Here is a 23,515-nt window from a genome sequence, read left to right on the forward strand (position 1 = left end):
AGTTCAAACCTTATCTAATCTGTTACCATCATCTTTGTAGTTGCGAGTGGATCTTACCACAAGAACCGTAGTTTGATTATTAAGATGCCTTTTCTGGCCAAGGGCTCCTCCTGTTGGAAGTTTCATACAATGATTAAAAACTCGTTGAGTCAACTTGGTGATTCGGCTTGAATCACCCATTCACCTGGTCAAAAAATCTTTTTGACCAGGTTTTCCACAAGACTCAGCTGAGTCAGCCGAGGCATACATATATGTATATTATTTATGTATTTATTTATATTTTGTATGAGTTACAATGCATATATTTTGCATAATGTATATGTAAGTATACTTATGTAACTGTATATTATATATATTTATTGATGTAATTACCTATTTATCTATTTGATTCAATACATTAAAAAGTTAACATGACTCGTCCGAGTCTTCGAGTTTACTTTCCAAGTCACGAGTCAGGCACTGCCAAGCCGAGTCTCAAGTCAGTGGGTTTTAAAATATTGGTTTCATATGTCAACCGCTGGCAAATTCCACCATTTTCCTGGCTTGAATCTCATTCAATCCATAAACATGTGCAACCCCATCTCCAACAGAGACTACTCGACCGATGACCATCTGCAGGACTTTGGAGCCCACACAGAGGTATAACATTGGTAGCCACCACCTCTTAGACAAAAGGAGTTTTGTAATAAAACTCCCGTTGTGATGGGGGCAAATTAAGTATCTTTACATTATCTAATTGCCTTCACCATTTGGTAGCTTCTTTTATTGAAATTGAAATCTACTGATTTAATATCATGTTCAAGGAAATGTATTTTCTTTAGTTTTCTTTGAATTTCTAAGAAATATATTGTTTTATTTGATTCAGAGACTTCAGAATAGTTTGCAGAGGCATGGAATTGATGTTGCTAGTATCCTTTCAGGCCAAATTGAAGCCGTATGCCAGGTGCTAATTTATTTGAGCTATATGTAATTGAGAAACTGTTCTGTGATAAGGTTTTTCATTTTTTTGTTATGCTACTCAGTTGGTTCTCATGTACACTTATCTTCATACACTGTTTGTTGTTTGTTCCCATGCTTTGTAGCATGTGTTATACTAAAGGTATAGTTCTCTTGACTATATATATATTTATAGTAGGTGGTAGCTGCCTACAACTTTTCTGGCCTACCACCAGCCTACCGGTCTTTTGAAGGGAGTTTTTCATGTTTTCCTTAAATCTGACCTTACAGATGTGTTCTACATGCTTGATTTTATAGGAATCGACTCTTGGATCGTCCAATTCTGACACAGGTAGGTTTTGATAAGATTTAAAAATCGACAGTTTAAAATTTTCATATATATTCAAGGCTTAAAAAATCATGTTTTATTTTGAAAAACATAATCCAAGTGTCATTTCCTAGAAAATTGACCATGCCGAACACATCTGCAGGGTCAGAGTTGCGAAAAAATCCTAAAAATGTCAGTTCACTCGTTGTAGACTGGTGGTATGCCAGAAAAGTGGTAGGCAGCTCCCACTTTTCTTATATATATATATATATATATATTCCATCAAGCATCTTTATTTCATGCTTATTTGATGCATGCCTTGCTTTGGTAGGCTGATGGAGGTGATGTTATTTCATGCTTCCTTTCCTATCAGTAGCAGACAACTTCTGTTTTGCTGGAAGCATGCTGATATGCTCACATGGTGGCTGTATATGAAACAAACCTCTGGCTTTAGTAAACTTCTGTTTGGCATAGCATAAACATTCAATGATGGCAATCTTTTCAAACCCAAGAAAAGCAATTTACTTTAGGAGCAAAAATATGTGAAGCATTTTAACTAGGAAATGTCAAAAGAAATCTGAATCCTATCAGTTATGTCTCTTTCCGGTAAAAGCTCCATGAAGTTTTCATTTTCTACTCTGTAAGCCAAGAAGTCTGATCATGTAAATTTCGAATCTCTAAGATATTCCAAGTATTTATGAAGCTAAGATATTGGATTTGCCTTAGATGATTTAATTTCCATAGCGGTGAGAAATGTAAAATTCTCATTGAAGTAACACCAATAAGGTAAAAATATTTGATAGCCACATTATCGACCATTGAGTAAACAATCTACTGATAAATGCTCTGGGCAGAAGCCAAATGTCATTCCTAGGCAATTTAGTGCAGGCCATATTTCTGTCAGAGCATTTTCTATTTGGGAACGGGTGTCTTGGTTAGCTTTGTGGTTTAAGGTCCATAGTATTACATACAATGATAAAATATTTATGTTGAAACTTGAAAGTAAGAAAACACATTAGAGCGATTATGGTTAGAGTACTTTTAAAATTTTGGAATGTAAATATTCAACATTTCAATTGCAGTTCTCTCCAATGCTTCTTATTTAACTCGATAATAATATTCTCTGCTCTTTGAAGTCGGCTGTGTTGGTGATCAATCATCTTAACTATTGTAACATTTCATCGGATGACTTCTCCAACGTCTGGAGATTGAATGACAGGCAGTGTTTTCTTCTAGGTTGCCCCTATTAAGCTGTTCACAGTTCATTCTTGCTATAAATCTCCTTTTGAACCGCTCTTGGCTCCATTTTCCAACATGGCTATTTGGGGGCCTGAACTAACTTCATGCCTGCCTTATTTCAATTACTAGTCGGTTTAAATTTAAAATGACCTTCAACCCATTCAAATCTGAATATAGGGTTTTGCAAATGGCTAGTTGCTGCTCACTTTGCTGTACTGATGAAGCATCCAATTTCTGCTTATTTTTTTATCTGTTCTTTTCTTGTTAGGTTGAGAGAAGATTTGGTCGTGCTAGAATGTTATTTAGAGTTCCTTGTCTAACATTGGATATATCACTGCTTGGATAACTCTTAAATGTAGAAAGTCATATTCATGTACAACTGGTGGCAATACTTTGCATGGTGGGGCTGTATGATTTGAAAGAAATTCAAGGATGTTTGTGACATCATGAGCAACCTATAGCCATTCATTGTCAAATCCGGAACCTTCTCTTTCTTTGTGCCAGGGATTGATAAGCAGGGTGTGATCCCTTGGAGTGATTCTCCAATAACTGGATGGCACTTGGATAAAGCTCTTGCATCAGCTACTTGATTTATCTTGTTTCTGTTCATATCACTGTCACTGTACATATCTGGCTGAGTTAATGAAATCTTTCTCCATGCAAACATAGAGCCATGTATGATGTTATGTTTCTCTTTTGGTTGGTTCCTCATTGGCTTTTGTTAAAATATGCTTTGTGTTGCTTTACTTCAAATTTATCTTTTTGATTCTAGATAGAAAAAGGCTGTTCTGGATGACCTTTCCTTACTTTTCCTTCAAAATTTTCTGTTGTCACCTTTCATGACACTGTACATGGTACTTTTTGAATCGTATACTGTGATTTAATGTTTTAGATATGTTGTTATTCTCTTAAGATTTGTGAATAGATCTGTTTTTTTTGGCTTACATTCATTATGAATCTGATTCTCTTGCACTGAAGATTCTATAGTAAAGGGAGATTTTTTAAGTCATAACTACGACGACTAGATCTTGTGCTTCTGATCTCTGTGAAGCCCTTTGCCTTCATCTCTGATTATGTTTTTTGTATACATTTTTTGTTGTTATTTTTCATTTTTAATTAGTTCTCATTGATTAGATGCAGCATTCTATGTCCATTTGTTTTCTTCTCCTACTATAGATTGCATTTTTAAAAAATAGTTTCTTGGTAATTAATTCAGGATTTATTTGGACAAACTGGCCTACTGAGTTTGAACCCGATGGAGCAGGAGGCTGCTTTGCGTTCTTTGTCAACTTTGATGTTTTTGTTTCCAAAAGATACATTTTCTGAGTTTGATAAGGTTCAGATTCTTCCTATTTTGCTTTCCTTGTGTTTCAGTTTCCAAGGTGTTAACTTTTTCATATATTTTATTCCAGCATTTTAGCCAACTTCCAGATCGATCTCTGCATGATAAACTTTCTGAGAATGACATCAAGGTAAGTATAGTGTATTCAGTAGTTTGATGTTATCGAATTTATTTCTTTTGATATAAAATGTTGTTTAGAAAAGGTACTGAGAATTTCAATCTCCATCATTGTTCTTTTAGACAATTGGTACTTCCTAGTGTACTTTTATAAGCTCTATCTCACTAGTTATCAAATTGTATAATTTTTTAGTTAATTGTATTTTTGAGCTATCAGTTCTAGGTACTCATGGTCTTATCCTGTTTGCTTACAAACTGGCTTTTTGTCATTCTTCTCAGATACATGTTAATGATATGAACTGTTTAATATGATTAGCCACCTATATTTCCTGGAAAATATTCCTGCTAGGCATGTTGATGTCTAACACTTTTTGTCCCTGATGCTTCTGTTACTTCTGGACCTTGGACACTTCTGGACAGTCCAATGTTTTAATACATGGATTATCTGATACTTTTAGACCGTCATGCATTTGACATTTACAAACAGCTGAATTAGCTTTAGGTCTTTCCTTTTTGTTTTTGGTTGAAACTTATTTGTGGTTAAGTTTTTCTTGCTTTTGTTTAGAATCGTGGGACTCCTGATGATCAAGTTGGATATGGTATTTTCATGATTTTGTAAGAAATGAATCATTGAGCAATGAACTATATTTTATTAAGTGTTAGATATATTGCTGATTTGGCACACTATTTCATTGGGGTTCAAGGTTCACACAATTAATAGCCTTCTGCAGGTGTGTGTGAGCGTGTTTATGTGTGTCCATGCATGCATGTGTGTGCGCAGGTGTAGTTACATACATACACATTCTTGGTGTGCACATGTGTGTGCATGTGTACGTGTGTGTTGACTGTTCCCAGATCTAGCTGTAAGCTTTGATGTCTTCAGCACTCCATGACCATGTCTAACACTAACATCTCTATTCGGATCTAAATAAGATGGTTAGGGTTGATGACATTTTTTTCATTTTTTTGGGGAGAGGGTGGTTGAGTGAACTAATTTAAACTGTAAGTTTTAGTAAGTTTGTTGTGGATGGGTTGCATGTTTTCTGTGCCTTAGTTCCTCTGATGCAAAGTTTCTCCTTCATTTCCTCTCTTTCTTGTATGCTTGGGTGACTCCCTATCCCTTTTTTTTAAAGTTTACTTTTGATCACTCGAAAGAAAAAAAAATTCAAAGAAAAAGGTTTGTGAAGTTGATGTTAGAAAAGGATGAGGAAAGAAATAGTTTGAAGATACAAAACACAATCATGAATATCTTTAATACTTAGAAAATATCACAGATTTAACATGATATTTTCAAGTGCTGTTATTTTGCTTTTAAAAACATGGTAAAAACTCATCTATTTGGACTCATGTTTTTAATGCACTAATATCATGTTAAAATGTTGACTTCTTATATTATTTGTATGTTCACATATAGTTATATGTATATTTTATATGTTTTATATACCGATAGTTTTCCGAGAAAAACCAAAAGTTGAAAATATCAGGAGATTTTCCCTCACCATGGTCTTCCGGAGACCAAGATTTGTGGCTATGGCATGAAATAAGGATGCAAGATTTACTAGGGAAAAAACAAGTCAGGAAAATTAAAAATGTCTTCGTAACCATGCCTTTAACATTGATATAGGTTGCAGGCTATGTAACATGGACTCTTCTAATGCGTCGCAACCGCACCAATGCGGGTGTGACACTTGGACACGGCTTTCTTTGTGTCGGGTGAAGTCAACCACACTAAGGTCTATTTTGTCCAAAAGTAGATTCAGTTAACCCTAACTAAGTCCAGTTTTATCTATATTATGTATATAAATACATAAATACACACATACACATAGTGTTAACTTAAAACTGTGAATATATATATATATATACCCTCCCCTCACCCAAGTTTTTTTTAAAGTACCGCATCGCTGCATCCGCACCCGTATCCTCACCCGCATCTGCACCCACACCTATGTGACATAGGTTGCATGCAAATATGCAACTAAACCTGTGGACTAGGTGACCATTGGTATCTGGTAGACTAAGCAGTCATCACCGACTTTTGCACTAGCTCCTGACTATTGAACTTTTAGGAGAGTTTATTTATCTTCTTTTGCTGATGTAAATATATGCTTAACGCTTGGTTGATCAAGTTTTTTCTAGTAAGTAGGTTTTCAATTAGGAAATTTTACATGTGCAACCTATTTGTGAGATAGTCTCATTTTGGACTCTTCTGTTCAAAAAGATGTTGACTGTTCCATTGTAACGTCTATCAAGTGCAACTTCATGCCTTTTGTTTTTATCTGCAGCCTCATTCACTTGAATATGCATACGCTTTGCATTGTCCATGTTAGTCTTGAGGAAATGTTGTCATAAATCCTCACCATCACTAGATAAAAATAAAAAGGCACTATGAAATTGTTTTCCAGCAGTACTCAAGGTTGAGAAAGCATATGCTTTTGATTTCCTTGCCATAAAGGAAAGGTTTCTAGCTCAAATTGTAATAATCCTGTCTCTAGCATGGTAAAGTAGTTAGTGTTGAAGAAGCAGAGGTAATGAACAAATGAATGTGATTAGAGGGGAACTTATATTGGTATACCAGGCATTTTTGTATTTTTCAAAAAGCTGACTAGAAATGCACATTTTGGGCAATGTTTAGATGGGGAAAAATGGTTCTTAGGAACCATTCTCATATGATAGGGAAATTGGTCACGAAAAGGTAGGAAAAGTTTATTCTTGCTGAAAGTGGGAAGGTACAATGAGCCTAGGAAGTAGGAACCATTTCCACAGCTAAATAAAATAGTTCACTTGCTTGCAATAAGGATACAATTTTTTTTCCTTGCCAAAAGGGAACTTTTCTACTAGATTTCCTCATTTCTAGATGTGCTTATTGTTTCTTTTGCCCCCTGGTGGTTGAAACATTTCAAGTTGTTTAGATAAAGCCATCATCTTGTTGTAATGCTTTTCCTGTTCTTTCTCTTTTTGGGCGCTCTAAAATTTGTTCTTTGAAGTGTAATTCATTTCATATTGCTTGATGAGAGCTTTGGACTGTAGTGTCTTGAATGATTTCCGCTAAACTGTGGAGAAAAATTCGTCACCTGAATTGCAATTTTCTGTAGAATTAAAAATAAAAAAAAGAAGTATCCGTAAGGTTTCATTTGCCTGTTTGGAATAAAACCTGCTGATAAAAATTTTGAATAGTGTATGTCACTCCACCTCATATCTTTAATGTCAGGGTAACTGCTTCTTTATGGGTTCTTTCTTTGGATTTGGTTTTGGTTGGAGAACATGTATACACAATTTTCCTTGGTCAAAGCTTGATGAAGCCATATCTTCTTTGACCTTTCTCATTTCATTTTCTTTACCTTCTTTGAATATAGTTTATTGAATTATGTAAATGTTTTGCACACTAAATATGTAAATTTATTTGTGAATTTCTATTGATAGAACTCGAAGCTTTGTTATGATCTCTCTTTAACTGTGTTTTTGAATTCCTGTACAAGTTCTTATCTTCTTCATCTTCTTATGCATGCAGATTTTGCGTACACCAGATGGAATGCTTTCCAGCGAACAAGGTGTTTATGTTGCAGAATCTGTTGCTGATCGAAATGTGAAGCATGCAAAAGGCCGTTTCCGTATGTATGATGACAGCGATGAGTTGGTGAGGATTTGTTCACTGCTACATACTTCACATGGTTATACCATTATAGTGAACTAACAATCATGTGGTTGTGGGTCTTTTCTGTCTTTCAGGATCATGTCAAATCTGGTCCACAAAAGGAGATGAATAGAAGGGATCCATTAAGCACGGGAAAGGACTTGGTTAAGGGAGCAAAGAAAAATGGCATGTCTAAATCATAATTTATTGTACCAAACAATGTTTTATTGTAGCTCAAAATGACATGTTGATATTTATTTATTAAAAGTAACACTTGCAGACAAGGGTAAGACTGCAAAAGAAGAGGCACGTGAACTACTACTTAAGGAGGAAGCTACAATTCGTGACAAAGTGCAATGTATACAGTGTAATCTAACTATGATGTTGAGAGCTTTAGGAGAAATTGCTATAGCCAATCCAATTTTTGCTCATGGTCAGCTTCAACTGATGGTATGCAATGCATCACTTTTTTTTCCCCTATTTGTAGTCTCCAAAAATCTGGTTTTCATCAATATATGCCAATTTAGATCCTGTGTATGTGGTGTAATTTAGAATGGTAACCTCTTAGACTCAGATTTCTCATAAAAGTTCCTTTTATATACTTCCTGATTCATTAAATGAGCTTTTGAAACATTTTGTGCAATTACCTTTTCTGCATCACCGCTCCAGATTCATACCTGCTCAACATACTTTGCAATAGCTTTTGATTTTGGGTTAGTCTAATCATTACTGAGCTAAGAACAAGTTGTTGGTATATCTCTATAATATATTTTCCTTTGTAGATATGTGTTTTTCTTTTTTATGGAGCGATGATGATTCACATATTATGTTGAAGGTTGATTTATTTGTAGTCCATTGTCTGGACTGAACTCTGGTGGTTTCTCTCATAAATACTTGGTTTCATACTTGTATTATTCTTTAATGAAATAAACTGCTGAAAAATTTCAACTTTTTTGCATGTGGTTCCTTGTTTTTAAAAGAAATTTCATTTAATTTTGAATGTTTCATATGGTAATCTTATGACAGGTTAGTTTTGTAAATCCTTTAGTGTGTTCACCAATTGTAAATGATGCTGCATTTGAGACGATGCTGAAGCTTGCAAGGTGTATAGCCCCTCCTCTTCACCACTCGGCACCTGAAATTGCTGCAGCTTTACGATTGATCGCTGTCGATGCAACATCTTTGAAGCATGAGCTGGTACCTTTAACGGGTGACAGTGAGATTCAAGAAAGGGCATCTATGGGATTGTTGGAGAGAATTGTGGGAAGTTCAGTGACATCATGCAAATCTGGTCCACTTCCAGTGGATTCATTTGTTTTCATCTTCCCGGTATTTGCTATCCTGTTGAAATTTTTTAGTCTACATCTTATGGTACACTTCTTTTTCCCTAAACTTTGTTTTGAATTTCATGTTTGATCAGATTCTGGAGCAGATCCTTTTGACAATGAAGAAAACAAGGCTTCATGATGATGTCCTTCATATAATTTCTATGCACATGGATCCAATGCTGCCCCTTCCTAGGCTTCAAATGTTATCAGTTATTTTCACAAAACTCTGAGATACAATTGTGCATATTTGTGCTGTGCATTACCTGATAATACTTTTCAAGGAACTGTATTCTGCTGCTCTGTTCTTGATGGTTATTCTTTCTTCAGGTTCTATATCATGTTCTTGGTGTTGTTCCGGTTTATCAAGCACTAATTGGGCCAATGCTAAACGAGTTGTGTTTAGGAATACTACCACACGAGCTGGCATCTGTATGTTTACTTCCATTCACTCACTTTATTCTTGCTAACTGACATTTTGCTATGCTCTTAATAAAGCCTTTCATGTCTATTAATTATTTAACAGGCACTTTGTGGGGTGTATGCTAAAGATGTTCATGCGAGGCTTTCTTGCTTAAATGCTATCAAGTGCATTCCTTCAGTTGCTGGTCGCTCTCTTCCTCAAAATGTTGATGTTGCAACTCATATTTGGATTGCTTTACATGATCATGAGAAGGTTTGATTAAATGTACACATTCATTTGTTTTGAATAAATTGAGAATCTTCTCTTGGTTAGTTGTCCACATGCAAGTCTAGCTTTAAAGTCACTTAAGGTGGTCAATAATGAATACTATTCTAATATTTTTGTACATCTTCCTTTTGGGGGAATCATCAACCATCTTTTGCTTATCAGTAGAATTTGGTTTACTGTCCCATCTTTTTGTATCGGCGCCTTTTTATTTATGTCAGTTTGGGCACATCATTCTTGATCCCACAGCTTGTGACCTGTTTCTTTTCCAAATCAAATTTTATTGGGCCTTGATCAGTTGATCCAGTCTTCATTTCAAATTTTACTAGTTAGCAGGAGGATTCAGTTAATCCATTTTGTGTTTGATATCCTGTTTAAATTGATTAATTGTTATAGTTGACAAGAAGGAAACATTTAGTAGTCCTGTATATCAGTGAAGCATAGTTTCATCCCTCATTCTTGTTGCATCATAGTGGTTAGTCTTGATTTGATTTGGGGACTAGTTGTTTTGGTTATCAACTTTTTAGCTGTTCTATTATCCACTGCTTCTTCAATGGTATTGATGCAAGATGCTTCCCTAATGCGCATGTTGCATATTCTCCAGGTAATTGCAGAAGTCGCAGAGGATATCTGGGACCGTTATGGCTATGATTTTGGGACTGACTACTCTGGACTTTTTGCTGCCCTTTCTCATACACACTTTAATGTCCGTGAGGCAGCTGCAGAGGCATTAGCTGCAGCACTAGATGAAAATCCTGAGTCAATACAGGTTCATTATGTTCTGTTCTTATTTTTCAATTGTTAGATAGCTGAACGTTACTAACTCTTTTGTTCGTTCTTGTTCTCTGTCATCATCAGGAAACCCTTTCAAATCTGTTTTCATTGTATGTTCGTGATGTTGGAGCAGTGGGAGATGGAGTGGATCTCAACTGGCTTGGTAGACAGGGAATAGCCTTGGCATTATACTCTGCTGCTGATGTTTTAAGAACCAAGGATCTTCCAGTGGTGATGACATTTTTAATATCGAGAGCACTGGTAGGCTCTTAATGGTCTATAATATGATCTTATTTGTGTTAATTTTGTTTATTTTTTTGGCATTTAATTACCATGTCGCGCTTTGATTTGTCTATAAGAATTAAACTTCAATTTTGGCATTATCAAAACAAAAAATTAGTTTAATTTTTCTTCCATTTTTCTTCTCATTATAACGAACAGGATAATTTATTGTCGCTTGTTTGTAGGCAACCAATGTTTTTGGTACTATATTTCCATGTTTCTTCCTCACATGTGATTCATCTTCTGAAGACCGTCTGTAATGGTTTCACTTGCTTATCATTTACTTGTATAAAACTATTTGTCTTTTCGTGGCCCCCCAAATGTATGCCTTTACTACATCGATATGGGATATTATTGGTCAGAAGCTGTGGATACATGTGCAGAATGCATGAGTTTTTAATAAGGAAATTTTTGGTATTCATATAAAGAAAGGCTCATTAGCACACACAGCTATTCTCTTCTAAGTTCTCTAGCAAATTCCTGCACTGGGTCCTTTGAGTCTAGTTCATAACAATGCTTATGCATTTAGGGATTTTAGTTCGTCAACGACTGTAATGTTAAAAAAAATGGTAATGCTTTTGGAGAGTACATATGCTTCCTGAAGCGAGGACCTTTAGGGAACAGGGAGCATTTTCTTTAGCACAAACACTCACTTGTTTTATTTTTTCAGTCAAACGCCTCTTTCATGACAACTCTGACAGGGAGGGCATAGCTCATCAATAAGAATGTGCTACATGGCAGGGGTTTCGACTCATTGAAGCATGTTTTCTTTGGTTGCATTTTGTTGCAGCCTTGTTCCTTGCATGTCTAAAAGGATGCTCACATATATGAATTTGTAATAGATAGTGGCTGTGAATTCTGTTGTCCGTCGAGTGCATCTTAGGAGTGTGAAACACGTACACCTCTGTTGGTGGGTCATTGTTACTCAAAAGCCATGGTCATAGTTTTAGGAAGAAATCCTATAGACGTTCCTTCACGTAAAGCATTGGGCCCAAAGATATATCAATAAAAAACATGATGGACATGACACCCTTGGTTGATTAATTAGATTTTTCACGATCTTCATTATAAGAAAAGTTGCCCCTTTTTCAGAGATAGAGTAACTTTGTTACTGTCAATGGTTATAAAGATGATTCAGTCAACTATGACTGTTGGATTGGTAGAAATGGTATCTTTGTTGATGGTGCAACCTCTAGTTTGCCTATCAAAAGAGAAGCAAGAAAAGCACAAGAAAACGGAAAACCAGCAGGGGTATCTGAAATATGCTAGTTGAGGTGTTAAACTTACAAGCTATTGAAGCATCAGCATGTGGGAAAGAACCCAGATGTTACTGAAAACTACACAAAGAACACACATTTCTCATTGCTGACCATTGAAATTGCTGTTTTTTAAAGGAAATCAGGGAAAGTTTTAGAAAGGAAATTTAAGTATGTTTTTTACCGGTTACATAATACTCGTTCTATGGTTTGAGGGGGATTTCCTAAATGGGCGCACTGGGAAAGACAGAATCTGCCTGTTAAAGTACAAATGCACAATTTTCTGATCAACACCTTTAACTAGCAACTGAGCTTATAGCAGGGGGTTGGGTTTGACGACATGTTTGAAACATAGTTATAAAGTGGAAAGAAAACGAGGATAAATATCTTCAATTAGTTTTTTTTCTTGGGAAGTTGCAACATGCTAAATTGAAAACTTAGATGCACAAAGGAGAATGCTCCTTGCTGGACCTACCGAAGGTTATTCACTGGCATGTAAGGGGGAAGATTAATGGAAGCAGATAGAACACTTTTTGTTGTATGAAGTCAGGTATTAGAACATTTGCTTCCTTTGCTTGATGGCCTTGGCATACCGCAATGCGCCTAACCTTGACATGAATCGGTTCAAAAATGTGTTTTTATAATAAGGAAGAGTAGAAGGCATTTTTGTTGAAGCTTCAAAGTTCGTACGAGTTTTGGTAGCTATTTTGTTCATTTCTTGCTCCAAGATTGGCTTTTTCTTGGAGCCTTCATCCTTGTATATTGTAGATATGGGAAGTGCAATTGTTTTTCTTTGGCTGATGATGAGGTACCATAGGGGAGCGTCCTTGAAAGTTTCTAGATCTGTGTGAAAGTACATAGAGTAGTTTTGATGAATTTCATGCTGAATAACTGGAAAAATCTATTTGGTTCTTATTAAAAAATAAGGTGCTAAAGTTATCTTAGAATTTTAGCCAAACTTTCTAAATTAGCAAGTAAAATTTGTAGTGTTAATGGATAGGTTTAAAATGGTCTTTAATTCATTTTGTAAAAAGCAATTTGCTTTCATTAAGTTCAAGTGTGGAGATCAATTTCTTGATAAGTGAGGTTAGTTCTTTCTATTGTAATTTGTAATTCGATATAAAAAATCACTGTACAGTATTTATTTTACCAGAAAATATGGGCTTTGATGAAATTTGGGGACTTGGGTTACCTTTGCATTTCATCAGTCTTTGTTGCATTTGCGTCATTGATTAGGAAAAAAATTCAAAAATTTTCTTGTCTTTGACAAGGACAAGTACGTGCCAGTTTAATGGGGGTTATTAACCGCCAAGTTTTGGACAGTGGGTAAAGAGAATGTCAGAGAGTGTTATCTCGTCCTTCAAACAATTTTTTTATTGAAGGTCAGTTGTATGTAGCTACAAAGGCCAAAGTACGGATAAAAAAGAAATGTACTAATGGCTATTTGATGTGACATAAGTGCTGATTGTTGATACTGTCTCCGTTTTTTAAATGCCAAGTATTGCTTTTGTTCCAGCTATCCTGATCTACACATGATCAAATAAAAAAAACTATTTTAATGGGAGTGAAGAAAAATGATGTCACATAACCTTTTGGGTGAATCCATGTGGTGTAGCGCTTAAGAACAAATGAATGGCTTGGCTATCTTTTTATGTCATCATTAAAATTCATGCCCAGGTTGGTGAATGAAGGAGAAGATAAGCTGTCACCTCTAAACTTTCTCTTTCTTAGGGAGAGGGGTTTCTCCCATGTATTAATTATACTAAATAAACAACCCTAATAAGGGTGTAATACATCTGTTCAAACAATTTATAGTTCCAAATTGTTATGGATCCTTGACATACTGAAACAACTCCCACTATTGTTATCAAGCCAATAAATGTACTAAAGAAGAATAACTACTGATTCTTCAGCCAATATATTCTTGAAGTGTAAAAAACTAAGTGATAAAGGTTTTTGAAATCATCCAAGGCATTAATTGGTAAAAGTGTTGGGAGTTGGTTGAATGTACCCACTCCTTTTTTAATAAGGTCTGCATAGAAAATTTCTATTAGGAATGTGGCACTGGTGTTGGTAAAGCTAAAACAATGGTATATCATTCTAGGTGCAACTAACCCTCCATAAGGTAACTGTATGATTCTCCAAGGTAAAAGAGCACCAGAATGGTTAAAGGTTCCGTACTTAAGACAGAAAATAATAACATATACAATGGAAATATTACTGTTATGCCATCCAGTCTGGTGCTAGCAGCTGAAATGATTATTCTCTCCTGGGTAGACCATGCATTTATGTCATTCTGAGAAAGGATAATTCTGCCCTTGAACATCCAAGTAATTTCCAGCGCTATTGCTTGACACATCGTGGAGCAGACAAAGGATTGTTTACCTTCTCTGTCGAAAAAGGATTGTTTACCTTTTTGAGATCTCTGTGAGCACGAGGAACAAATAGAATAATGTTTGGCATGGCTAGCCTTTCCTGGATTCGTGGGCTGTTGCCTTGAAGGAAAATAGATTGTTTTGATTTAGAAGGGGAACTTTATTTAACCTTTGGTGTGGAAATTCATAAAGAAAAATGTTCCTACTGTACATTGTATTTCTAAGTGTAGTTTTTTCTTGGATCAGCTTGTGAGAGATGGGAACAGGTTTTCTAGTCTCTTTTTTCCCCCTTATTTCTATTGTAAGGTCAAATTGCCATATGTTGCATATCATAGAACTTGTTTGCATAACACATTTCAGGCTGATCCTAATATGGATGTTCGTGCAAGAATGATAGATGCTGGTATCATGATTATTGACAAACAGGGGAAGGATAATGTTTCCCTTTTGTTTCCTATTTTTGAGAACTACTTGAATAAGAAGGTAAAAACTTTCTCTATTTTTATTTGTCAAGATCACATTTTTATCCATTTAAAATTTTAATGCTATACCCATACAATTCTTTGCTTCTATGCTTTGTCTTTGCAATAGGCCACTGATGAAGAAAAATATGATTTAGTCCGTGAGGGTGTTGTGATTTTCACTGGTGCTCTTGCGAAGCATTTGGACAAGGTTTAGTAGTTTTTCTTTAAGTCTGTACAGATCAGCCTTAGTAGTTGCTTAGATACTCAAAGCTTTTGGTTTTTATTTTGTTGGGCAGGATGATCCCAAAGTGCATGCAGTTGTTGAGAAGTTGATAGATGTATTAAGCACCCCGTCTGAGTCAGTTCAAAGGGCAGTCTCAAATTGCTTGCCTCCATTGATGCGTTCAAAACAAGTAACAAAATTTTCTGTTGATAGAAGTCTGCCATGCATTTCATTTGATGGACTTCATGAGGAGATTGCAATCCTTTGTTAGATATTATGTTTCTAATGGTCATCTAAATTCTCCTTATACTGAGTGGCGCTTTTGCCCACAAGGGCTCTGTTCATCTGGTAGGAGCAACTCGTGAATGTCATCATGGTGAAGTGACATCATGAGTTCGAAACCCATGGGTATGCATCCCTTGCCGTGAGGCTGAAGCTGCGTGTATCCTCTGGTGGGCAAGGGGGCCTGGTTTTTACACCATGAGCTCGTGAGTGAGTGAGGTGGTTTTCCCGGGTTATCTGGAAAAGAAAAACTCTCTTTATACTGTTCATGCTTGAGTCATTCTCTTTATGCTTCATTTCTTCAGCTAGGCTAATTTATTAAGAAAAAATTAAATTTTATTTTCTTTGCACGTTCAGCAAAGTGATTCATCTTTCTGCTTTACATAACTCCGTGGTATATTAATGTTGAAGAACTGCAAATTATGGTGAAGGCTTGTGCAATTTCTTTTACTTAGATTCATGTTTAACGAAAATTAGAACTTCATACATTTCTCTTTTTTTCCTGGATTGCTGTTTTTCTTTTGTTCCTTAGAGTGTGGATCTTTTTGGTTTTACTTATAATGCACTTTATTTATGTTTTGAAACCTTGATCCAGCCAACTACTTTGCATGACATTTTTTCATGTTTTATCTCTATAACCACCAATACTTGAGTTCATGTGCATGTGCACACATGCAACACAAATATATACATATACACTACAAACAGAGACACACACCGTTGGTTTCTTTAGAACCAACAGGTACAAATGAAATTGAAATTTGATTAGTCTAAAAGGAGATGATGGTTGTATATTTTCCAGTGTCCTTTTTCTTTTTCTTAATCTTTTGTTATGTATTAAAAAGTAAAATAGAGTTTACCATTAGATCACATCTGACTTGAACCAGTGTAAAATCACCTATATATGACCTAAACCAAAGTTGCCAGTCGAGGAAGCGGGAGCGAAAAGCGATACGGGAAGCGAGGCACTTTCAAAATTTTAGGAAGCGAGAAGTGCTACTGGAGTGCTGTGCGATCGTAGAATGCCATTGCGGTTGAAGGGAAAGTTTTATAGGAAGACTATTAGACCCGCTTTACTATATGGTACGGAATGTTGGGCTGCCAAGAGACATCATATTCAAAAAATGAGTGTAGCTGAGATGCGGATGCTTAGATGGATGTGTGGAAATACAATAAAAGATAAGATTCGGAACAAAGAGATACGTAAGAAGGTAGGTGTTGCACCCATTGAAAATAAGATGCGAGAGAATCGTTTACGGTGTTTTGGACATATTCGGCGAAGGCCTAATGATGCTCCAGTTAGAAGGTTGGAGAAATGGGAAAATATATTAGTTAAAAGAGGTCGGGGTAGGCCTAGGAAGACTTGGATGGAGATGATAGGAAAGGATATGAATGCTTTGAACCTCACCGAGGACATGGCGTTGGATAGAAATGATTGGAGGAAAAGGATTCATGTGGAAGACCCAAAATGAATTTCTTTTTTGGTTCATATCGCTGACCCCAATTGTTTTGGGATGAAGGCGTAGTTGTTGTTGTTGAGAAGTGTGGGACGACTTAGAAGCGAACCAGGAATCGTCTTGGAAGCGATCTAGGAAGCGAGGGGGAAGCAAAAAAAGAGGAAAAAAATAAAAAAAAGGGGGAAGCGCACTTGCCAATTTTTATTTTGCGCTTCCCAGCGCGTTTTGGAAGCGCTACTTTTCGTGCTTCAGAAATGCGCTTCTCCACTGCATATGACGCTTCCGATAACTTTGACCTAAACCCACTTCAATCCAGTCTAGATTCAGAAATGGCTTTGGCTTGGAGCTGACCAGTTCTCATTTTGCTTCTGACGTAACACACTTCCAAAACGTGCTTCGTGGAAGCGCTCTTCCCCACTGCATATGATGCTTCCGGTAACTCTGACCTAAACCCACTTCAAACCAGTCTAGATTCAGAAATGGCTTTGGCTTGGAGCTGACCAGTTCTCACTTCGCTTCTGATGTAACCTTAGCAGCTTAGCTCAATTAGTGTTGGGTTTGACTTGATTCTTACAGCCATGCTATATCTGTTTAGCTCTGATTTAGATTCTAGGCCAAACAAGATTTGTTTGGGTCAACCATGGGCCCAACCTCTTGCTTAAGGTAACTTTCAATAATTCACTAAGTAAGAAAGTACTTTTTATATTTCCTAAAACACGGGTTGATGAAGTAGTCCTCTGAGTTCCTAACCTTGTGAGAAACTTTACTCCTCAACAACCATAAAACCTCAACACCTTAATAGATCCAGTGGCTAACGTAAGGAAGTAGGTGCACCAAAAGTACCCTCTCTCTCTCTCTCTTCATACAAACATGCATCCATTATATATATGTATATATTTATTGCTTTTAGTGGACATTAAGACACATACATCTAGCAAATCTTATATTGATTGCACAACTGAGGATGATTATGTAATATAGGAAAGTGTATGACACATTTATAGTTCCACTTAATGTTGTAAAAAGTGTATCAGTCTATATCACGGTGTCGTAAGATACACCTTTAAAAGTTCTAAAACATAAAACAAATTTGAAAAGAATAAAAAATCATTGTACAGCAGCATACACACACACACACACATATTATTGCAGTGAAAGGGTGTTCCAAGTGCACCTGCACTCACCTCTCTAAATTTTCATAATTTTTGAGTTTTTTTGTAGAACCAACCATACAATACGATATACAACCATTTTTTTGTAGAAAACAGGTTTTGGATCATGAGATTATGACATGCATGTAGGTTTTTTAGTAAATACAAAGATCAATGGCCCACAATTCTTAGCTTGGAAATAAGTATTTTTGCATCCTAAAGTCATGACCCAAGATATGATCCCTATCAAACAAACTATGCTGAATAGGTCCACGAGGGCTGGTTGAGAAGATGAAGCCTAAACCCATTGTTTCTATTGGGTCAGTGTAGTTTCTACCGAAGCACCCTGTCATTACTCATGTACATAAAGCTTTAAGCACTAAAACTATTGGAAGCTTAGAACATCAAATACATGTACAGGTATACTACTAAAACTAAAGCATATTAAATAGTAGCTAACAAAGACAATTAACGAACAAACACATATATAACAATAAGTAACTAAATCATTCAATATTAATAAATAAGAAAAGAAATAATTATATTGATTAACCCAAAAATATTACTCATTTATAATGTCATTGAAGTTATAATGACGTAAAAGTTTTTTATGAAAATATATTAGGGATAAAGCTGCTAGAAGCCTAGTGTCATGAGCATATAATTTTTCGCAAATTCGCAACATGCCAGACTGCCCGGTCTGACCAACCTAACGGCCAAAGGCCGCGCACCAACACTTTTTCATGTGCTGAATCATTTCATTGGCTCTGCGCACCACCTCGTGCGTAGCTGCCTAGCGGAAGCTGATCAAGCGCATCTTCAAATGCGTGTTCTATCTAGTTCATGTCACTTAGTGCATAGCCGTCACATACCAGCTATCACTTCTGAAAATGGTACAAACTTGCCTTAGCCTTGCGTGCCATAGAGCGTATTGCGACTCCATGTGCATGCTACAATAAAACCTCGCCACTGAAGGAACAAGACCTTGCGGCCCCCAGTCCGAAGACTGGTTGATGATTGAATACCATAGCGAAGAGTACCACCCAGACTCATTCACCGGCTCCTAGGCATTCACTCGCCTAGCACCAAGTCACCATACTCGGTTGAAATCACCTAAGGTGATCCTTGGGAGAATTAGCCCTAACCCACATGCACCCCCGTGCGTCCAAACACTACGCGTGAAAAACTCTTGCAAGCCGAGAGGTCCTTAACCAAATCTCCAAAGGCAACATCCTCTGATCCACTGGCACTGCTTAACCAAACAATGCTTCACATCTGTGCCACCATACAACAATGCACTAACGATGATACCATTGCCTATCGTGTGCCGTGCTATCACCGCACGTCACCGATCAACTCAATGCATACCGCACGTTCCTACAATCGATGCATTTTCCTCTAGTAGAGCTCCGCACTGCACCTGCCCCATTTCGAATGCTCAGTTCGGGACACCTAGAGTATTTTGTATTTGAGCCATCAGTCATCTTTATTAGATATCTCATGTTTTGGATCAAAGATGATATGTCGAGGTGATTGTATGATTGTTAAGATTACTCTATCCTTTTTTATGTATATAATATATTATATATACGTACACATATATATAATATTTATATTATATATTATAAATTATGTATATGTATATATATATATATATATTTATATATACATATATTCATTGTAAAGTCAATTAAAGTTGACTTTACACTAGTTGTTGGGAACTCAATCCAACAACTAGATTTGTGTTCGGAACTAAGCCCAGTAACTAGATTTCTAGTCCAATGGCTAGAGAGGGCTTTCTCTCTCATCTCTTTACTCTATCTCTTCCTCTCTTTTCTTTCTCTATATATGGGGTGTGTGTGCCTATTGTGGTTGAGAGAGTGATGAGTAGTTTAGGCTCATGAGTGTGAGTGTATTTGTGTAGTGAGTATTTTTGTGTAAGACTTTTCTTTTTGCTTATGTATTTCAAGGTTCATTATTAATGAAGATACATATTCACTGTCACAGGCCTACTTTAATAAGCCAGTGCGGCGCAACGGTCCTTCCTTACCGCTGCAAGCCTTCCGATCACTCGCTTACCGTTGCAAAAGCTTTGATAATTGAGAGTGCAAGAGAGCGAGAGAATATATATATAGAGAAATTGCAATCACTCGAAAGCAATCACAATGAGGGTGAACAAAAGAAAGCTCTTCACATTTGCAGTCATTCATAATTTTTGCTCGAGGGCTCATTACAGTTCAGATCTACGGGCTGACCCTTCAGGGTATTTATCAACCTGAAGCAAAGTACATAGGTGGCCCGAAAAAAGTTACAAGTGACTTGACACTTTACATCAAGACTCAACCGAAGCAAAACATGCTCTAGACACAACTGTACAAAGTAGGTCGCAGGGAAACAGGCTCCCCCATTCAAATCATGCGCCGCCCTCAGTGCCATCTGTTTCGTGGTAGGCCTTGACTTTGGCTGGATAGTGGCTCTTCATTTGGAATGCTGGCTCCCAGATCGGCTTCATCGTCGCCTCCCACTGCACCAAATACTTCGCTTCGCCCAAGTAATTGACCTTGTGGCGAAGGATCTTGTTGAGATGCTTCTCAACCCGTTGTGCTGTCGAGGCCCTCTGCAGGATAGGAGCGCGTTATAGCATGCTACGTTCTGGATTCCCCTCGTCCACATGAAACAGTTTCAGGTTGCACACGTGGAACACCGGGTGCACTTTGAAGTTTGAGGGCAGGTTCAGCTTGTACACTAGGTTGCCCACTTTCTTGGTGATGGTGAATAGTCTCTCGTACTTTTTGATCAGTCTGGAGTGCTGTTCATGGAAGATGCCTGTGCGGTCCGGGTAGAGTTTCACCAACACCTGGTCCCCAACACGGAACTCAGCAGGACGACAATGCTTGTTTGTCCACTTCTTCATCCTCTTGGTCGCTTTGTGCAGAAACGCCTTCGCCAACTTGGTCAGCTTATGCGAATTTCGAACAAACTGATAGGCAAGGGATGACCTTCCCTTCTTGTCCAACTGCCTGCGCAGTTCCTTCAATTCAGTGGGCCCCATGCGATAAGGGACCATGGCAAGGGGCTTTGCTTCAAGGGTCAACTCTAACTTGTGGTCGACCTCGCGTCTCGACAACAGACGTTTCGGCAGTTCTAGGAGCATCACTCTCCGAAACTTAGTCAATAGTGGGGCAAGGGTCGGCAACATTGTTGCTTTCACTTTCCCTTCTTTGGTGCACACAGTGATTAGAGATGTCTGATCTCTCCGCTTGACACCCTTCTTCAATTGCATAGTAGATAGCATTGGAGACTTAACTCCAAGAGTAAGGCACTACACCGTGTATGAAGAGTTTGGCCCTATGATTGTCATCGAGTTAAACTTCATCATCATCATCACAGGTTGTGAAGAAACTTCATGTCCAAAATCATTCGAAAGTCGTCTAGGGACATCACGGAGAAGTTGGCTTTGCCGGACCAACTCCCAATTTGGATAGCCACATCCTTTGCTTCACCAAGGATTGACTTGGCCTCAGAGTTCACCGTTTTGTTGATCCTCTGCTTTGGCCCGGGCTTCAAGCCCAATCGTTCTGCCTCTTTCCGCAAAATGAAGTTATACGTGGCCTTGGAGTCTATTATTGCTGTAGTAGACTTCTCATTCGCAATGACTTCTAGATACGAGTTCTTTGCTAACCGACATGCTCTCGGCTGCATAACTTCTAACTGTGTTTATCCTCTGCATAACTTCTAACTGTGTTTATCGTCTGCATGGCTTTCATTTTTTGTTCTACAACCTCGACGTCACTACTATTCGCCTGCACTGCATTGGCCTGCTAGTCGTCCCTCACGAGGTGCTTTAGATATTGCCTAGTGATACGTCTATCGCCACAAAACCAACAAGTTACAACCAACCCTTTGTTGCCGTTATTATTGTGCTTTCTATAATTCTACTTTTTATCCGAATGGTGCTGGGTCGATGCCTCACCTTTATTGTTGCGCCGATCCTCTTTTTTGCCTCCGTGGTCCGACTTCTTTCTCATTCTTAGTCAATGGAGTGAAGGGCTTGTGCTGTGTATCCACTAGTCGCTCGACTGTCACATACACATCTTCCAAAGTCTCCAGATTGCTCCTTTCCACTTTGGACTGTGCCCAAGGCTATAGTCTCACAATAAACCAATTGAGTCTGTCTTCATCCGATATATTGGGTACGTCTAGCATGAGCTTCTGAAACGTTCTGATGTAGTCTATCAGGGCTCCAGTGTGTTTGAGTTCTGTCACTATTAGATAAGCTTGGCGTTGTACATTCTTTGGCATAAAGTAGTTTCATAGCTCAATTTTGAAGGCTTTAAAGGTATCAATCACGCAGTGTCCTCTTTTCATGTCGCTACGTTTTCGTCTCCACCAGGCTATAACATCTCTGTTAAGTAGAGCTGTTGCTGCTTTCACCCTGCGGTCCTCGGCCGATACATTCTGAATGTCCAAGTAGTCTTCCACTTGGAACATAAAGTTTTCTATGGCCTTGCTATCCCTGAAACCATTTAATTTAGCTGGCCTCGACACATGTATCTTTGATGGCCTATTGCCATTTCTGTCATTGAGGGTAACTGTCCGCTGCAGAGTGTGGTTCTTCAACTGAAGCTCCCCAACTTCAGTTTGCAGGGCGGTCACTGTCGTAGTCAGCTAAGTAACCTATTCCATCATCAAGTTTACCTGCTCGTCACCTCGTCGTCCAGTCCTCCGAATGACTTAACTGCGCATGAAATCGCTTTCTCATGTGAAGTCACATCAGCCACCAGCCTGTTGACGATCGCGGCCATCTGCTCGTGGCCCCGAAGTGAACCCATCTCTACGGCTTTAGCAATTGCCTTTCCTTTGGTGCTTCACAAGTTGTATCAGGGCGCCACGATGTCTTGCTCATAAATCGCGGCTTGTTGGTGTGTCTCTCGGCACCGACTCCTGACTTCTGAGTGCAACCCCACAAGGACTTTTCTCTCTTGAGAGTTCTGAAAATTTTAAAATTCTTCAAGTTCACTTTTTAAAGTTTTAATTCAAATGAACTCTAAGTCTCTCAAACCTTCTTAGATGCTTCTAGGTGTGTTTATGGACTCTACTAAGAGTCTTAAACCAATATCAAAATAAATTTTTGAAATTAAATTAATTAATTATTTAATATTAAATAATAAATAAATTTTCAAAAGCTTCCAAAAATTGCCAAATTAACTTGGGAGGCTTCTTAACATTAATTAACTCCAATTTAAAGGTTTCTAATGAATTTAAAGTTAGAAAAGTCATTGAGCATGAATTTGGATTTAGGATCCAAATCTGTCTCAAAAAATCCAAATGAGTCTTGGGCTAGATTAAATCCAGATTAATATGGGTCTTGGATAGAGTCCAAATCGATATTAATTTGGATGATCTGAATCAACAAACTGCTATTTTTTTGAAAAAACATGATTTTCGGGCCAACCGTAACCCGAATTTGAAAAATTAATATAGTGTTACGCTCAAAATTTTGAGACGCATCCAATGATATATAACTCGAATTTTGCTTTTGAAATTCATCCGAAAATAACCTGAATTTTGCTCGAATTTTGCTTGAATTTAAAGGTAAAAAATAAAACTCTTTCTCACGTTTTAAGTGGCTCGTTTAGGCC

General features: G+C 37.5%; 1 protein-coding gene across 5 annotated transcripts in view; it reads left to right on the plus strand.

Annotated features, from left to right (window-relative positions):
• LOC149813732 (protein ILITYHIA-like) overlaps positions 1–23,515 on the plus strand; it is a 113,214-nt gene that overhangs the window by 36,640 nt on the left and 53,059 nt on the right. For all 5 annotated transcript variants that reach the window (XR_016428271.1, XR_016428272.1, XM_089991595.1 and 2 more), the window contains exons 13-27: positions 866–943; positions 3,720–3,839; positions 3,916–3,975; positions 7,474–7,599; positions 7,692–7,782; positions 7,877–8,046; positions 8,623–8,925; positions 9,017–9,133; positions 9,252–9,353; positions 9,448–9,597; positions 10,214–10,378; positions 10,468–10,644; positions 14,657–14,779; positions 14,888–14,968; positions 15,057–15,173. Coding sequence is in view for 3 of the 5 variants with exons in the window: in XM_089991595.1 (XP_089847721.1) it covers positions 866–943; positions 3,720–3,839; positions 3,916–3,975; positions 7,474–7,599; positions 7,692–7,782; positions 7,877–8,046; positions 8,623–8,925; positions 9,017–9,133; positions 9,252–9,353; positions 9,448–9,597; positions 10,214–10,378; positions 10,468–10,644; positions 14,657–14,779; positions 14,888–14,968; positions 15,057–15,173 (1,980 nt within the window). In the remaining 2 variants the exon portion in view is untranslated. The remainder of the gene's footprint in view (positions 1–865; positions 944–3,719; positions 3,840–3,915; positions 3,976–7,473; positions 7,600–7,691; positions 7,783–7,876; positions 8,047–8,622; positions 8,926–9,016; positions 9,134–9,251; positions 9,354–9,447; positions 9,598–10,213; positions 10,379–10,467; positions 10,645–14,656; positions 14,780–14,887; positions 14,969–15,056; positions 15,174–23,515) is intronic.

The sequence above is a fragment of the Nuphar pumila genome, chromosome 16 (assembly GCF_984573655.1).
Source record: "Nuphar pumila chromosome 16, dmNupPumi1.hap1.1, whole genome shotgun sequence".
In the NCBI taxonomy this organism is placed as follows: Eukaryota; Viridiplantae; Streptophyta; class Magnoliopsida; order Nymphaeales; family Nymphaeaceae; genus Nuphar; species Nuphar pumila.